Source organism: Crocodylus siamensis, chromosome 1 (assembly GCF_052110815.1).
Source record: "Crocodylus siamensis isolate JL-2025a chromosome 1, ASM5211081v1, whole genome shotgun sequence".
Taxonomy (NCBI): Eukaryota; Metazoa; Chordata; order Crocodylia; family Crocodylidae; genus Crocodylus; species Crocodylus siamensis.
The window spans coordinates 34,143,021-34,157,553 of record NC_143395.1 but is presented as its reverse complement, the minus strand read 5'-3'; the positions used below and the strand labels follow the sequence as shown (position 1 = coordinate 34,157,553).

At 43.1% G+C, this 14,533-nt stretch overlaps 1 protein-coding gene across 1 annotated transcript in view; it reads left to right on the top strand.

Moving 5' to 3' along the window:
• The first annotated feature begins 10 nt into the window (after positions 1-10).
• SNTG2 (syntrophin gamma 2) overlaps positions 11-14,533 on the top strand; it is a 597,901-nt gene continuing 583,378 nt past the window's right edge. The window contains exon 1 of the mRNA XM_090031379.1: positions 11-168. Within this exon, the coding sequence (XP_089887505.1) occupies positions 94-168 (75 nt within the window). The 5' untranslated portion in view covers positions 11-93. The remainder of the gene's footprint in view (positions 169-14,533) is intronic.

Genomic DNA, 14,533 nt, shown 5'->3' with positions numbered 1-14,533 from the left:
CCCGGGCAGCCCCGGGCGGGCGCGGGGCGTCCATGCGCGCGGCGGCGGCGGGGCGCAGCCTTCAGCCGCGGAGCCGCCTGCTGCACGGGGGACATGGAGGCGGCGGGGAAGCAGCCGCCTGCAGCGCAGCAGCGGGAGCGCCCGGGCAGCCTGCTCGTCCCCACCTGGGCAAGTAACCCCGCCGCGGCGCGGGCGCGGGGAGGTCGCACGACGGGGGCTGGCCGTGCCGCTGCCCCTCCGCGCGGCGCCGTCCAGCCCCCCGGGAGCCGGCCCGGGCTCTCCCGCCGCCCCGAAGACGGGAAACTTCCCCGCGCCGCGGCGCCAAGTCGCCGGGAAGTTGTGGCGGGGAAGCCCGGGCCGGGGCGCGCGGCAGCCCCAGGGCTGCGCCTGCCCGCGGCCCCGGCGGAGACCCCCGAGCGGCGCGCGCCGGTGCCGGGGACCCGCGTTTCGGGGGAGCGCGGGCGGAGGCCGTGCGTGTCCGTCCCTGAGTGTGCGAGTGTGTGCGTCTCCCCAGACACTCTGCGTACATCCCTCGGACCCAAATACTCCGGGGGGTGTTCGCGTGAGTCCCTTAAGACCCCAATATTCCGTGTGTGTGTCTGTCAGACCCAAGTAGTAAGTGCGGCTGGGTGTGTGCGCCTCAGACCCAATGTGGGGTGTGCATGTGTGTGTTCATGTATCCCTAAGTCCCAAATATTAAGAGTGTGTGTGTGTCCCCAAGTCCCACTGGTGTGTGTGTGTCCCCAAGTCCCAACTAGGTGTGTGTGTGTGTGTGTGTGCGTGTGTCCAAGTCCCAACTGCGGGGGGGGGGGTGTCCAAGTCCCAACTGGAGTGTGTGTGTGTGTGTCCAAGTCCCAACTGGTTGTGTGTGAGTGTGTGTGTGTGTCCAAGTCCCAACTGGGGGGGCAGTGTCCAAGTCCCAACTGGGGGGGCAGTGTCCAAGTCCCAACTGGGGGGGGGTGTCCAAGTCCCAACTGGAGTGTTTGTGTGTGTCCAAGTCCCAACTGGAGAGTGTGGGTGTGTGTATGTCCAAGTCCCAACTGGTTGTGTGTGAGTGTGTGTGTGTTCAAGTCCCAGCTGGAGTGTGTGTGTGTGTGTGTGTGTCCCCAAGTCCCAAATATTGTGTTTGTGTGTGTGTCTGTGTCCCTAAGTCCCAAATATTAAAAGTGTAAAGTCTTAAATATTATGTTTGTATCCCTAAGACCCAAATAGTGTGTGTGTGTGTGTGTGTGTGTGTGTGTGTGTAAGCTCTGGTTAATGCATTAAAATAGACTACAGAAAGTTATTTATTCATCATTGAAAAGCAGGGAAAAAAGGTTTTTTGCCATGAGTGGTGGGTGAGGGCATCACTTAAAGAGTCGCTTTTGGATGTGGCTTTCTGCCTGTATCACCCTTCACTGAGCCAGCTGCTAAATGCCAGTGAAAGTGCACTCCTCCTTTGCATTACTATGTACTTTAAATTTTTAGCAATATGCTGTAATGTTAAAGCAAGGCACCTGTTTGTGAGTGTCTTTTAACACATACTTGAATTGTTTTTTGTTTTTTTTAATTTGTCAATTGTAGTTTATACTAATCGTATCATATGTGAGTCATACAGCCAGAGTGCCACACTGAGCAAATATTGTTTCTGTAGTCTAAAGTGTATAATTTTATATGCATTGAGAACAACAGCTGATTAGGGAGTTGGAGGGGCAGGATTATCACCACATATTTAAAAAAATATATTTATAAATGATGCCCTCTGATGGCTGATCACCATCCCCGATTGAATAAATGAAAGCAGTCTGGTATCAAAGAGCTCTGCTCCATGATTATAAGGGACTTTAACTATAAACAATATGATGTTCTTCATAGGTCATGACTGAAATTTGTGATAGTTTTTAAGTACAGTTGATATTCTTATTAATCATCTAGAAATAATTGTATTATAAACACAGTGCATAAAACCGATTGCTTTTATTGAAATATAAAAGCATCCCACTTATTTATGCCCTGTCCTGATATCTTAAATTAGTTATTTACATGGCTTCCAGTGACATGCCATCCTTGAAATCAGCTAGTATTTTTTTGTAGAGAAACTAAAGTTAAGTATTTCTATCTTCTTTCCAATGGTTTTCCTAAAAGCTTTGTTCCCTTTTTCTTTACCCTCAAGTGGATGAAGTTGTACTAGCATCAATAAACATTTTGATTATTTTTGTGAGCTTCAGTAATTTCTAAACACTAGATCTAAATATAGAAATCTGTGATTTAGGTATGCTGAGAATGTGAGTGACAACTAATGCAAGTTGGTCAAGCAACTGGAAATTTTGCTTTATATATAACAGAAGTGTCTAGCTTTAGCACGTGTCTATTTTCTGAATGTATCCCTGTTATCTGTGTGGAGATTGTTGTAACCATTAATATGTTAAACTATTCACAAGCAAATGATAGCTTTAAATGTGGAAAATTCTGAATTGGGCTTAAGACATGTTATTCCATAGCTTTTAATTTGAAAGCCCTGTTCTAACTTGTGAATAATCCATGCAGCAATTATCTTAAAATTTTACTTATTGCGTAGGTTGGAAACTAATGCATGACAGTTTGGAATATTTCAATATTAAAGGTGAAGTTTGCTCCTTACTATTAGATCTAAAGCTATAATTAGCATTTGTCTTGCAGTAACGTAGATATGTAATATCCCCAATACAATAAGAACCAAATCCTGTGCCTATTGGAGACAATGGTACAACTCCCATTGACGTAAGTGGGAACAGGAATGGGCCATGGTAAATACTCTCCTGTTAATCTGAGCATTTCTGAAAACTTTCTGTAAGGTCTGAAATTCTAATAGTTGTAGCTTATTAGGCATCTTTTTAGAGATGAAGGGGAATGCCTGTTCCACTGATTACAATGGGAGCAATGGGTTTACTGCATCTCAAAATATCAGGCCATTCCATGAGTGTAGATGGAACTGAAATTGTCTGATTTACTGAATTAATTAAGTAGTGTTGTCTTAACTACAATTACTGACCATTTACCAAAAGTGGGTATGTTATACTATTCTATTAGTAAAGTGTTTCTTGAGTTGCTATAAAAGCACAGTTGGTAAACTGATTATACTTCATGCAGAATCCGTTCAGATTTCACATAGTATTAATCAGCCAGTTGCCACTTCAGGATTAAATGCCACTGAACACATGTCCCACAGTTCATTGTCTATCTATTAACAACAGAATCTTAAGGAATTTCCACATTCTAAAAATTTATGAAACTTCTGTTTTCATTTGCCATGATTATTCAATAGTTCTTTGGGAAAAATATCTAGAACATTGTTGTTTTTTGAAAATACAGCGCTGTCTTATTTTGTGGTCCAGAAAATGCTTTTATTTTCTACAAATGAGAGAGAAATATTATTTACATTACTACAAACCTATATTGAATATTTTATAAACATTGTTAGCTTGTTGGAAAATAGGGGCAAAGTAGTAATCAGTGAATGAATGAAGTCTCAGATTTGCTTGAAGTAGTTCCTGATAGATGTTTATCACTTTGGTTTTATGTTTGATCTAGCTGACTTTCTAACAGCATGCATTTTCTATCAATGTTCAAAACTTCCAAAAGCTTATTTCTATATCTGCCTATAATTTTCCTTCTGTCTGTCCATCAAAAGAGAATAAATGCATTCACAGAAGGTCAAACCCATTAGCAGTGAACGATACTACAATGTGTAGTCTTAAGTGAGTTTTTATCTAATACATGGTTCTTACATATTGCTCACTATTTGTACTAGGGCTGTTGCTGAAAACAAAATCTACTTTCCTGAGAATATGAAAATAAGTGAGAGACAAACTGTGTCATACTACTAGTGTATGAACTGAAGATTTTAAAAACAAGAGTGGAATTAATGTAGTTCACTTTGTCTTTTTGTAATTAAATTTTGAATTCATTTTGGAGAAATTCTCTGTGTATTTTATGTTTACTTTATTTCATTAGTTAGAGGGATACCTAATATTTGGTTTTCTAACTCTTTTTTTCTTGCGTGTTTGCCTAAGGCCTATGCGTGTCAGGGGAAATTTCAGATAACTTGTTTCTTTTTGAGCCTCTAGCCAAAGTACATGTCAAAGTCTACAGAAAAAAAACTAGGATTCGCATGTTTTTGGAATGAGTGGCTCTTCTGGAGGTGGAAAGGAGGAGATTCTTTAAATGGTTAAGAGGAGACCAAAAATGAAAGCAAATTCCTTTGACTAAAATCTCTTTTAGCTAAAATGTTACATTATTTCATGTCTTTACCAGAGCATAAGGACCAGATTCTCAGTTTATGCAAATCACCACAGCTTCAGTGAAGTCAGTGAAACAATAACTATATTAGCTAGAAATCTGGCCTGACAGGGATCTGAAGAGCTTTCCTTTTTCTTTTTTTCTCATTTGCTTATCAAGTGTTCCAAATTAGCTATTCACAGCATTTCCTGCATTCTGTGTGCTCCATGTTTGTAAAATAATACCTTTATTTCGTCCCTCATTTTAACGTGCCTAATGATCAGATACTAAAAGAGTTGCAGAATATTTTATAGAGCTCTTCGCTTAAAAATTAACTGACCAGGGTTGAAACTTCAGCCAATTTTGGCAGGAACTAAAGGAAGTCATAGCTTTTATTATTTAAAGCTAACACTAGATGTCATCTTGCAACAGTCATCTAGAACTTACATTTACCCCTTTCATTAGTATTGGGGCATATTTACCACTTCAGTTCTTTTGGAATATATTTTCACTATTAATTGGTATCTTACTTCTCATCTTGGCAGTTTTCCATAATACACTTTGGGAATTGTATTCAATTTCATTACATGACTGTCAGTAATGAGGACTTGCAAGCAGTGAAGTTCATGCTCTCTCTTTCCTTTATACCAGCCCCCCATGTCTCCACTGAAAATAACACAAGTTCCATCAATTTAAACACTAATTTCAGTGTCGCTTCCAAATAACACCTGCTATCTGGCAGCACAATATAACTAAATTGCTATGTTTTGTTATCTCTGTTCGAGTTTTCTGTTGAAATGTTTGGTAAGAAAAACTTCTTGGTTGGTGTTTTATTTTGAAGTGGACAATTTGAGTTTGGTGTGGGGGGATACACAATTGTAGTATGACAAAAATCCTCTATGTATTTCATTATTGCAACCTATATAGTAATGCTTGCGGGGTGAGGGAAGGGGGATAAATCATTGTTAATGCTGGAACAGTAAATTTCCTAAAAATCAAAAGTATCCACAATTAAACTATAATGTTACCATCCATACTAAATTAAATTCCTTTGCCTTGCAAGCTAAACATATTTCTAGCTCTCTTTTCTCTTCCCCTTCCCACCTGCTTCCTTTCAGTTATCAAATACAACCATTACTTTGTCAAAATTACAGATTTAATTTCTCCCTGTTTAGGCAGAAATAACACTTCATGATCTTTTTTACTTTTTTCAAACTAAATCTGTTAGTAACTTAGTACTGTGTTTAAAGTTTTTCATTTGGTGTTTTGGGTGTTGTTTCTCTTGTCCCTCCCATTCAAAACCCTTTTTCATTCACCTCCATTTCATAGTCTATTCCTATTGGTGGTTGCTTTCTGTAGACCATTCATTAAAGAAAACAGAACAACCCCCCCCACGTTTCTTTGGGTTTGTTTCTTCAAATACTAACACTCCATCTGCAGCACAGGAGAGACTGAAGAGTTGGGAAATCAGACAAGCAATCTAGAGAATGCAAAACCGTACTTTTTTCCACTGTGGCTGCTTGAGACAACTAATTAAAACAGATCATAGAATCATAGAAGTCTGGTCGGAAGGGACCTTGTAGAGCTTCAAGTCCAACCCCCTGCCTGGGCAGGAGAAAAACTGGGCTCAAATGACTCCAGCCAGGTAGGCATCAAGCCTTCTCTTAAAGACCCCCAGGGTAGGAGCCAGCACCACTTCCCTTGGAAGTTGGTTCCAGATCCTAGCCGCCCTGACTGTGAAGTAGTTCTTACAGATGTCTAATCCTAACCTACTCTCCAACAACTTGTGGCCGTTATTCCTTGTTATGCGAGGGGACGCTAGGGGAAACAAGGTCTCTCCCAAACCCTTCTGGTGTCCCCTACTGAGTTTATAGATGATCACCAGGTCCCCCTTCAGCCTCCTCTTGTGAAGGCTGAACAGGTTCAGATCCCGCAGTCTCTCATTGAAGGATCTGCCCTGTTGTCCCCGGATCATGCGAGTGGCCCTCCTCTGGACCCTCTCATTGTTGTCCACATCCCTCCTGAAGTGGGGCACACAGAACTGGACACAGTAGTCCAGCTGTGGCCTGACCAGTGCCGCATAGAGGGGGAGGGATCACCTCCTTGGCCCTACTTGAGATGCACCTGTAGATGCATGACGAGGTCTGGTTAGCCCTGCCAACCATGACCTCACATTGTTGACCCATTTTCATCTTGGTCCTTAGCCAGCTCTCACACAGTATCTTATATCCCTCTTCTAACCTTATGATGATCTGCTGAATTTCATCAGTAGAAGTCCTGGTTTGATGGATCTGTTGAGATTCATTGAAGCAGGTCCGCTATAGCAAGTAATAGCATACCTGTAAGACAGAAAAAGTGGTTTCCCTTATGGAAAGACAAGTTCTGCTCCTTGGGCAATTTGCTTGCAAGCCATTTTCTCATAAGGATAAATCTTGATATTCTGAGGCCATGAACCTGCAAACACTGTATACCACTATTAAATAATATCCATATTGAATGTGAAGGCTTCAGCTAGATGCTAGATATCTATATACATAATAAAAAAGACTATCTGTTGGAAAGAGATTGCAATAAAAACGTGAAATACAATACAACTACTCTGAATATCCAAAGTTAGATCTTTGCAAGATGGGACCTGTGGTATTAATATTGAAGGCCAAATGTGGCAATAATGAAGATGTGGAATGAGAAATATAAGTGGGGAAAATTCTTGTTGATTATTGAGGTTTGAGTGGGAGATAATGAGTGAGAAATGTAACTTTGACTACTACTGAAGCTGGCCTGTAAAGTTTTAACTTGGTTTAAAACTAAAGAGAAATAATGTTGAATTTATTGAATTCTAGGTAAAGGAGAATAATTGGGCTTTGTGTGTATGTTGTAAATTCAGCTATTTCAAGTCAAAAGGCAGGATGTAAAGCTTTTGCAGAGCTGTACTGAATTCCTCAACATATCTTGCTTCCTTGAGAAGTGGATTTTGTCCTTCTGTGTCCACTCTGCAGCAGTTTTTTTAAGTGTATAAATCTGATTTTTTTCCTCCCTCCTTGCACTAGCATAACAGTAGCAACTATATAGCTCAGAACCCAGCATGAAGTGTGCAGAAGCCCCTGAAGTGCCTGCTCTGATTTGTGTTTGGAGATAAATGTGGAATTTTTATGATATTTATTGGAATTTTCCTCAATTAAAATTAACTGTAATATTTCATAGTAGTGGGGCAAGTTTTATAAATAGTCAGTACCCAAGAAGGGGGCTTGACTTGGATATCTGGTCTTGTTAATTTTCAAACTAAACATCCATTTTAGATTTAAACATAATTTTCTCCTTAATATGATTCTGATTCCATTATTTTATTCCTGATTCTGCTATTTCTTTCAGCTGTGATGTGGCTTTTTTTTTTCTTAATTTACACTGCCTTTTGTTGGTGTCTGACAACAAATAATAGGCCGTCTAAAAACATATTCCATCTAGTTTAGATAGTTATTCATCAGCAGTTGCTGTGGAAGTACTGAGGATTCTGGATTAGGAGGAGGAGAACTAGGTCAGATGGAGCAAAAAAAAAAAGAAGCAAATGTACCTAAAATTGAAAATGAATAGGAACTTTTTCTGAGTTTTTCATTTAACACATTAATTATCATTTTTTTGCACATCCCAAATCTACCTGGGAATGGAGGTAATAATGGTGACATTTCATGAGGAAACTGTATTTCCAGCCTGTGGTAGTAACAAACTCATGAATGTGTATCTCTACAAGATTTCAGGCCAGTTTTTGTAGATTCAGATAATTTACCTAAGCATCTGAGCTTGTGGGCTAAGTATAGACATTAGGTGAGGTTAAATCAGTTAAAAATGTTGCCTGATATCAGGTAAGTTAGGATGGGAGGGCTAGCAGGAAAATTGGGGGTCCACTGGGGGATGGGGGGAGGTGTGATCCCATGAAGTGGTGGGCAGGCTTGTGTAACCTGCAGGTGGGGTAGGGGGACGTCATGACTTGTGGATGAAGTGGTGTCCTCCCTCAGCAAACCTACACCTTCATTTCTCCCACCTCTCCCTCCACTATACCAGGACTTACTGAGCTCTAGCAGTGGCAAACACTGATTTAAAAAATAAAAAAAGGCTGCACCCCAAATGGCTTGCGGGATGGGGTTTGAGAAGGCTGGCTGGTCAGAACAGAGAAAACAAGGAGCCAGGGGGAGCAAGAAATAGTGCAGGGTGGAGTGAAAAGAGCAGCCTTAGCGCTGGGGTCAGTGGCTGGGTGTTTTCAGGCCCAGGGCTGTGTAGGGAAAGTATACAGAAGTCCCATGCACTGGTCTGACCTAAACCAAATAAGTTTGATACTACATAGATCCATATTTATCTTAAACTGGGTTCTAGAATTCTTAGACCAGTTTGTATGTGTGGAACTTCTGTTCAGTTATAGGTTTAGACTAACTACCTGTCACTGAAACCAGGTCTGTAAGTGTAAGGTAAGCACCCGAACAAGGTAAGTTTAAACTGGGTGGCCATGTTGAACTTGATTTAACCTCTTCAAATGTCTGTATTTAGCCAAGGTGATTACATAAATCTTTTTTTTTCCATGTCAGGGTATTCCTGCAGCTATCATTTTCTCATATACAGTACTATCTCCTTAGATCCCATCATTTGTATGCTTGTATGCTAAGGCTAGAAGCATGGGGAATAAACAGGAAGAATTGCAGGTCCTAGTACAATCTAAGAATTATGATGTAGTTGAGATAATGAATGTGAATTTGGCCATGGATGGATAGACCTTGTTCAGGAAGGACAGACTGGGGGTGGGGGGGTAGGGAGTGGCAGCATAAATATATATGCATATGTGCATCACCTCTTTTTTCCCCATCTGACCTTCCTGAATAATATATATATGGTAAAAGCCCTGTTATCAGGGATGTTATTAACCAGAATATTTTATTAACAAGAATTCCAGCCAGCTGGCCAGATGTGGGGGGAGGTTTGTGTTGGGACGGGGGCGGGGGAGCTTGCACTGCTGCCACCCTCCACCCTGTGCTAATGCTGCTCTGCGTCCAGCTGAAAATGTCCACCCTGCACTGCTGCCGCTTTGGCCACCCTCATCCCCCACAAGTCTGCGTCCAGCCAAAAACAGTTGGTCTCAGCTAACTGGAATTTTTAGTTAGCCAGCACCCCACCGTTCCCCACTCATGCTGGATAACAGGGCTTTTACTCTGTGTGTGTGTGTATGTGTGTGTGTGTATACATATACACACACACAACACAGGAGGTATCGTATGTATGAAGGTGATGCACATGTGTTCAGAAGTGCAGCATGAAGTGGAAGGGAGGTCTGTTGAAAGCTCTGGGTAATGGTCAGAGAGGAGAGAAGCAAGAGGTATGTTATGGTGGACTTCTAATACAGGCCACCAAATCAGGAGGAGGAGGTGGCTGGGGCCTTCTTTAAACAAGTGATGGAAGATTACAAATCGCAGGGTCTCGTTTTCACGGTGGAGTTTTAATTAATAGGAGATCTGCTGGAAGGGAAACCCAGCAGTGCACAAGTAGTTCAGCAAGTTCCTGGAGGGTTTTGGGGCCAAATTTTTGATATAGGTGGTGGAGAGGCCAACTTGGGAGGGAAGCTCTTCTTGACTTGCTGTTTGTAAACAAGGAGGAATTGGTTGAGAATGTGAAGTTGGAGGGCAACTTGGGTAACAGTGACCACAAAATAATAGAGATAAGCATGTTAAGGTGAAAGAGGAAGCACAACAAAGACTGGACTTCAAGAAAGCAGGATTTAACAAATTCAGGGAACTGGTGGGCAGGATCCCCTGGGAGGCATATCTGAGGAGAAAAAAGTACAGCCAGCCCTCCTGGACTCACTAAGAAGACTTGCTTAAGGGCACAAGAACAAGCTATCCTGATGCAACAGAATAATGGCTAGACAGTGATCTCTTCAGAGAGTTGAAATTCAAAAAGGAATAGTAAAAAGTGCAAGCTTGGTCATAATACTAGGGAAGAGTATAAGAGTATTTGCACAGGTATGCAAGAAGAAAATTAGGAATGCCAACACATGGTTTGAGGTGCAACTAGTAAGGGACATAGAAGCCAAAGAAAAAAGATTGTACAAGCATGTCAGAGAAATACCAGAGAAGCTCTAGGTCCCTTATGCAGTGTGGAAGGCAATTTAGTTATGGATGACACAAAAAAATGGTTGAAGTATGTAGTGCCATTTTTTTACTTCAAACTTAATAAACGTGGGCTGTTACCAGATGATGAGTGCAGTTGGCAGCAAAGTTAGGGAAGGAGTAAAACAGCCTAGAATAGTGGTTAACAGGTTAAAGATTACTTAAAGAATTAGATGCTTTCAGGTCAGCAGGACTGGCTGAGATGCATCCTAGGGTACTGAAGGAATTGGCAGAGGTAATTTCAGATCTATTGGCTATACTTTTTGAGAATTCATAGAGGTTGACTGAGGTCCCAGGTACCGGATCATTGTTATCAATAACTAGTTGCCAATGGCTCAGTGTCTAGTTGGGCAGAGGTATCAGGTACGGTCCGTGTAGTTCTCAAAAGATAAAGGAGTTACACTATAGAAGGATAAAGCTTGTTTATTCAGAAAGCAGTACAACCCTACCTGTAGTTCTGCTGTTCTACTTTTTCCTCCTGCAATCCATAGGCCAAGGTAACAACTTATACATAACACTCTTAAAGGTATCCACTACATGTATGTGCAGTAAGACACCTTGGGGCAATCTCCTTACCACCCCAGTGGTGCATGTGCAGTGGAAACACTTGACCAGTTTGAGTAATTGAGATAGCTACTTGTTTAAGTGGGCAGCAAAGCGCCTATACTGACACTCCAGCCCAGGTAAAGAGCTGTTGGGAGGAAGGTGGAAGACAGGGATGTTACCAGATTTGCCTATCACTTTGGGGTATGCTTATTTATTAGGGATACATTTTTAGGGTCTTTGTAATTCTATCAATGTGCTGCTTGTGTTATTTGTGTTTCTATACGGAGCTGTATATCTCCCTTCTGCAAGTCCTCACCCCCAATGGAGCTATCTTGCAGGACTCAGTTTCAATGGGGCTGGGTTCCTCCAGTGTCCAAATCAGTCATACACACAAACACACACAGATTAACGTGACACACCTGATCCAGCTGGGTTGATCAGCATGGACAGGCTGACACCCTCATATGCCAACAATAAACTGCAGTCAGACACAAGCACACAGGTAAACAGAATACCTCTGAATCCAGGTGGGTGTCTAGCTGACACCCTCATCGGCCAGCATTCAGTTCACAAGGGCACGTCTGAGCCAAACTGGGTCAATCAGCCTGTACAAGCTGATCCCCTCATGTGTTTCAAACTCAGCACATCCCAATCTTTTGCCCTAACTGTCCTAGTAGTGGTAGCCTCTTGATGAGCAGACCCCACAGTATTTCTGGGCTTCACAGGGATCTTTAGCTTAGATAAAAGAAGTGTTGCTGCAGAGCAAGTGGGGAAGGAAAGTAGAGAAGGAAACATACACCTGGTTACTACCAGTTTGACTATAAAAGCTATTTATTGCTGAGTATATGAAATGTGTAATGGTACTAGTAATAATAGACATGCAAAGGAACACAATCAAAGCAATTACAATACTACCCTGTTTTCACTAAGTATTTGGGGAAACTTAGCTCAAGCTTAACTAATACAGTTCAAGTTCAGAAATCTATGCCTAGAGAGAAAAGAGAAAAGAGAGAGGGAGAGGGAGCGAGAGCTGGGAGATCACCAGTCCAAGGCTGTCGGGTTCCAATGCTGACAGGCAGGGTTCTTAGCACAATCCTTGAAGGGAGATGATCTGTTTCTTCCAGCATCTCGAGAACAACAGTGGATCGTGTCAGACAGATTTCTTCTCTTGAAATATAACTTTGTTGCATTTTTACAGATTTTCATACTTTGAGTTCAGCTTTTTCAAAGCATTCTTTTAATAGTGTAAATAATTATCTTTTCTATTGACAAGGGGTTATCTGGTTTGGAACATCTCAATAAACTGATTAACAACCAGGAAAAACATAAGTTTTTAAGGAGTAACCAGACACTTAGGAGCCAACTTGAAATTCTTATGGATAGCAGATATGCTGGATGGGATACCTCATTGTTTCTTCAAAAACAATAGATAGCTTGCAGCATCAGGGTTTTGTATTGTTACCTGTTGTGAATAGGCATCAGCTGAGTATGAATTTTTCAGACCTTGCTAAAAGTTATTGATTACTTGGAGTGTTCATAACTTTGCCGGGAGGACTTCTACCAGTCATCCCGGGAAAAGTATGACAGCATTTGTGGTCAGGGCTCCAACAGGCTGGATGCTGTTATGAACCCTTAACCATTGTTCAAGTGTTCTCCATACCCCCTCTGACTTGGTCTCTTGCCTCAGCATTTCCTCACCTGGCAACCAAGTTTTAGTCAATCAAGGTTAAATAGGCCTCCCATAGTGTGACCGGGCAATCTACAGTCCGAGATGCCTATTAAACTTTAATTCTGCTTAATTCTGGTTAGATGTTGTGTGTGTGTGTGTGTGTGTGTGTGTGTGTGTAGGTGTGGAGCCTGGGGGGAGGGAGTCCTTTGTAAATCCAGATAAGAATTGGTCTGCTAAATGCTGAGCTGGGTGTGTGTACATGTGGGTTGATTAGCATTTGGAGCACAGATTCCCCATCATGTAGCATTCATCTGCTTTTCTGATCCCAGAATTCAGTGTGGTCCTTGCCTTGGAATTTCTGTTCTCCATCCTGAATGCTAATGAAGGTGCATTCCTGTCCCATCTCCCATTTAAATGAGTTGTCATCTGGTTCCATCTCAGGTGCAAATTAGACCGGGTGAGTTGTTCCCTTATCTGGAGGGCTTTAGGTGTGTCTCCCACTGCATCTTCATTGTCTTTCATAATCAGTTCCTGTTTAGGTAAAGGTGGGGAGGGGAAAATTCTTTGTGAGTCAGACAGGCTGCGTCCTGTGCCAGGGTTCCCCAAGAACAGTGAGCTGAGAGGTAACAGAGGTGCCACATGCAAAGACATGCACTGGCCCCAGGCAGCCTTCAGAGTAGCTCCAGCAGGTAAGTGGGGAATAAGGGAATTGAGGCCGTTGTAGGGAAGTAGTGGGACAGGACTGGAGCTGCTGCCCAGCCAGGTGGGGCTTGGAGCTGGGCCTGTAATGTGTGGCTGAGTCCCAATGGGGAACAGGACGGGGATGTGGGTGGCTTGTCCAGGGGAGGGGGAGAACCGGCTCCCCAGTGCTGTGTGCACCATGGGGGAGCTGGGGCATATTTCCCCACTTCGGCTTCACCGTGCTATGCCCCTGGATGACCTGCTGGGCTCTGATTGTCCCACGACCCAGGCCGGCCGAGGATCCAGTCATGGTGCATGAGGCCACAGCTGTGCTGGGTTGTGGGACAATTGGAGCCTGGCAGCTCCTCCAGGGGCACGGTGCTTGACAGCCAAGGGGAGGCCATGGCCCCCTGATCTTTGCAGCAGGCATGGGTGGGCTACAGCTGCGAGCTGTGCTCTGCCTGCTCCATGCCTTACTGCTGCTTTTGAAAGTGGTGTGGTGCTATGTTCTGTCCCGGGGGGGTGAACCAAGCCCCAGAGTCACGGTGGGCTGGGGTGGCAATTAGACACGGAAACAGGCCGGGTTCTTTGGATATGGAGAACTGAGGCAGGGGAAGCATAGCGGTTTCTTAAACAAGATGGAATTTATTTGACTTACGCTTAGGTGCGTAGGAAAATGATGTCTTCAGTTACAGTTAGCAAACTTACGAATGACAAGAACAACAAAGGGGTCTGTTGGCCCACGAGGTTCAGTCCGGAGACTTAGTCCCAGGGCTGGTCAACAGCTCATTGAATGGATAACACAAACAACACAACGAATCTGTAACACGGTGAACGATGAAATAAGACGTGACGCCAGTCCCAATTGATGGACAATTGGGTAGCCGTAGAGTAATGCCGAGGTCAGGATGCCAGATTGCTGAGGTGAAGTTGCAGTGGGATGGCCCAAATCGTAGTCAGTAATCGGTGAAACTTAATCGGGAACCAGGAGATCAAAACCGCAATCGCTCTTATAGCACGAAGTGCCAATCGGGGAAGGAGATCAGTAGGCCCGAGAGCCTGACTGCCAGACAGTCCCTGGAAACACCAGCTTCTGTCTCCAGTGACGCGATCTTCTCCCCCCAGAGGGAGGGGCCCTCAGACTTTTTATAGCAGCCCTATAGCCAATCAGGCTGCTTGGCTGAGAGAAATTTCTAGAGGTATTACCTCATTCCAGTTGTACACTGGGCATGCTCTGCAATAAGATCTGTGT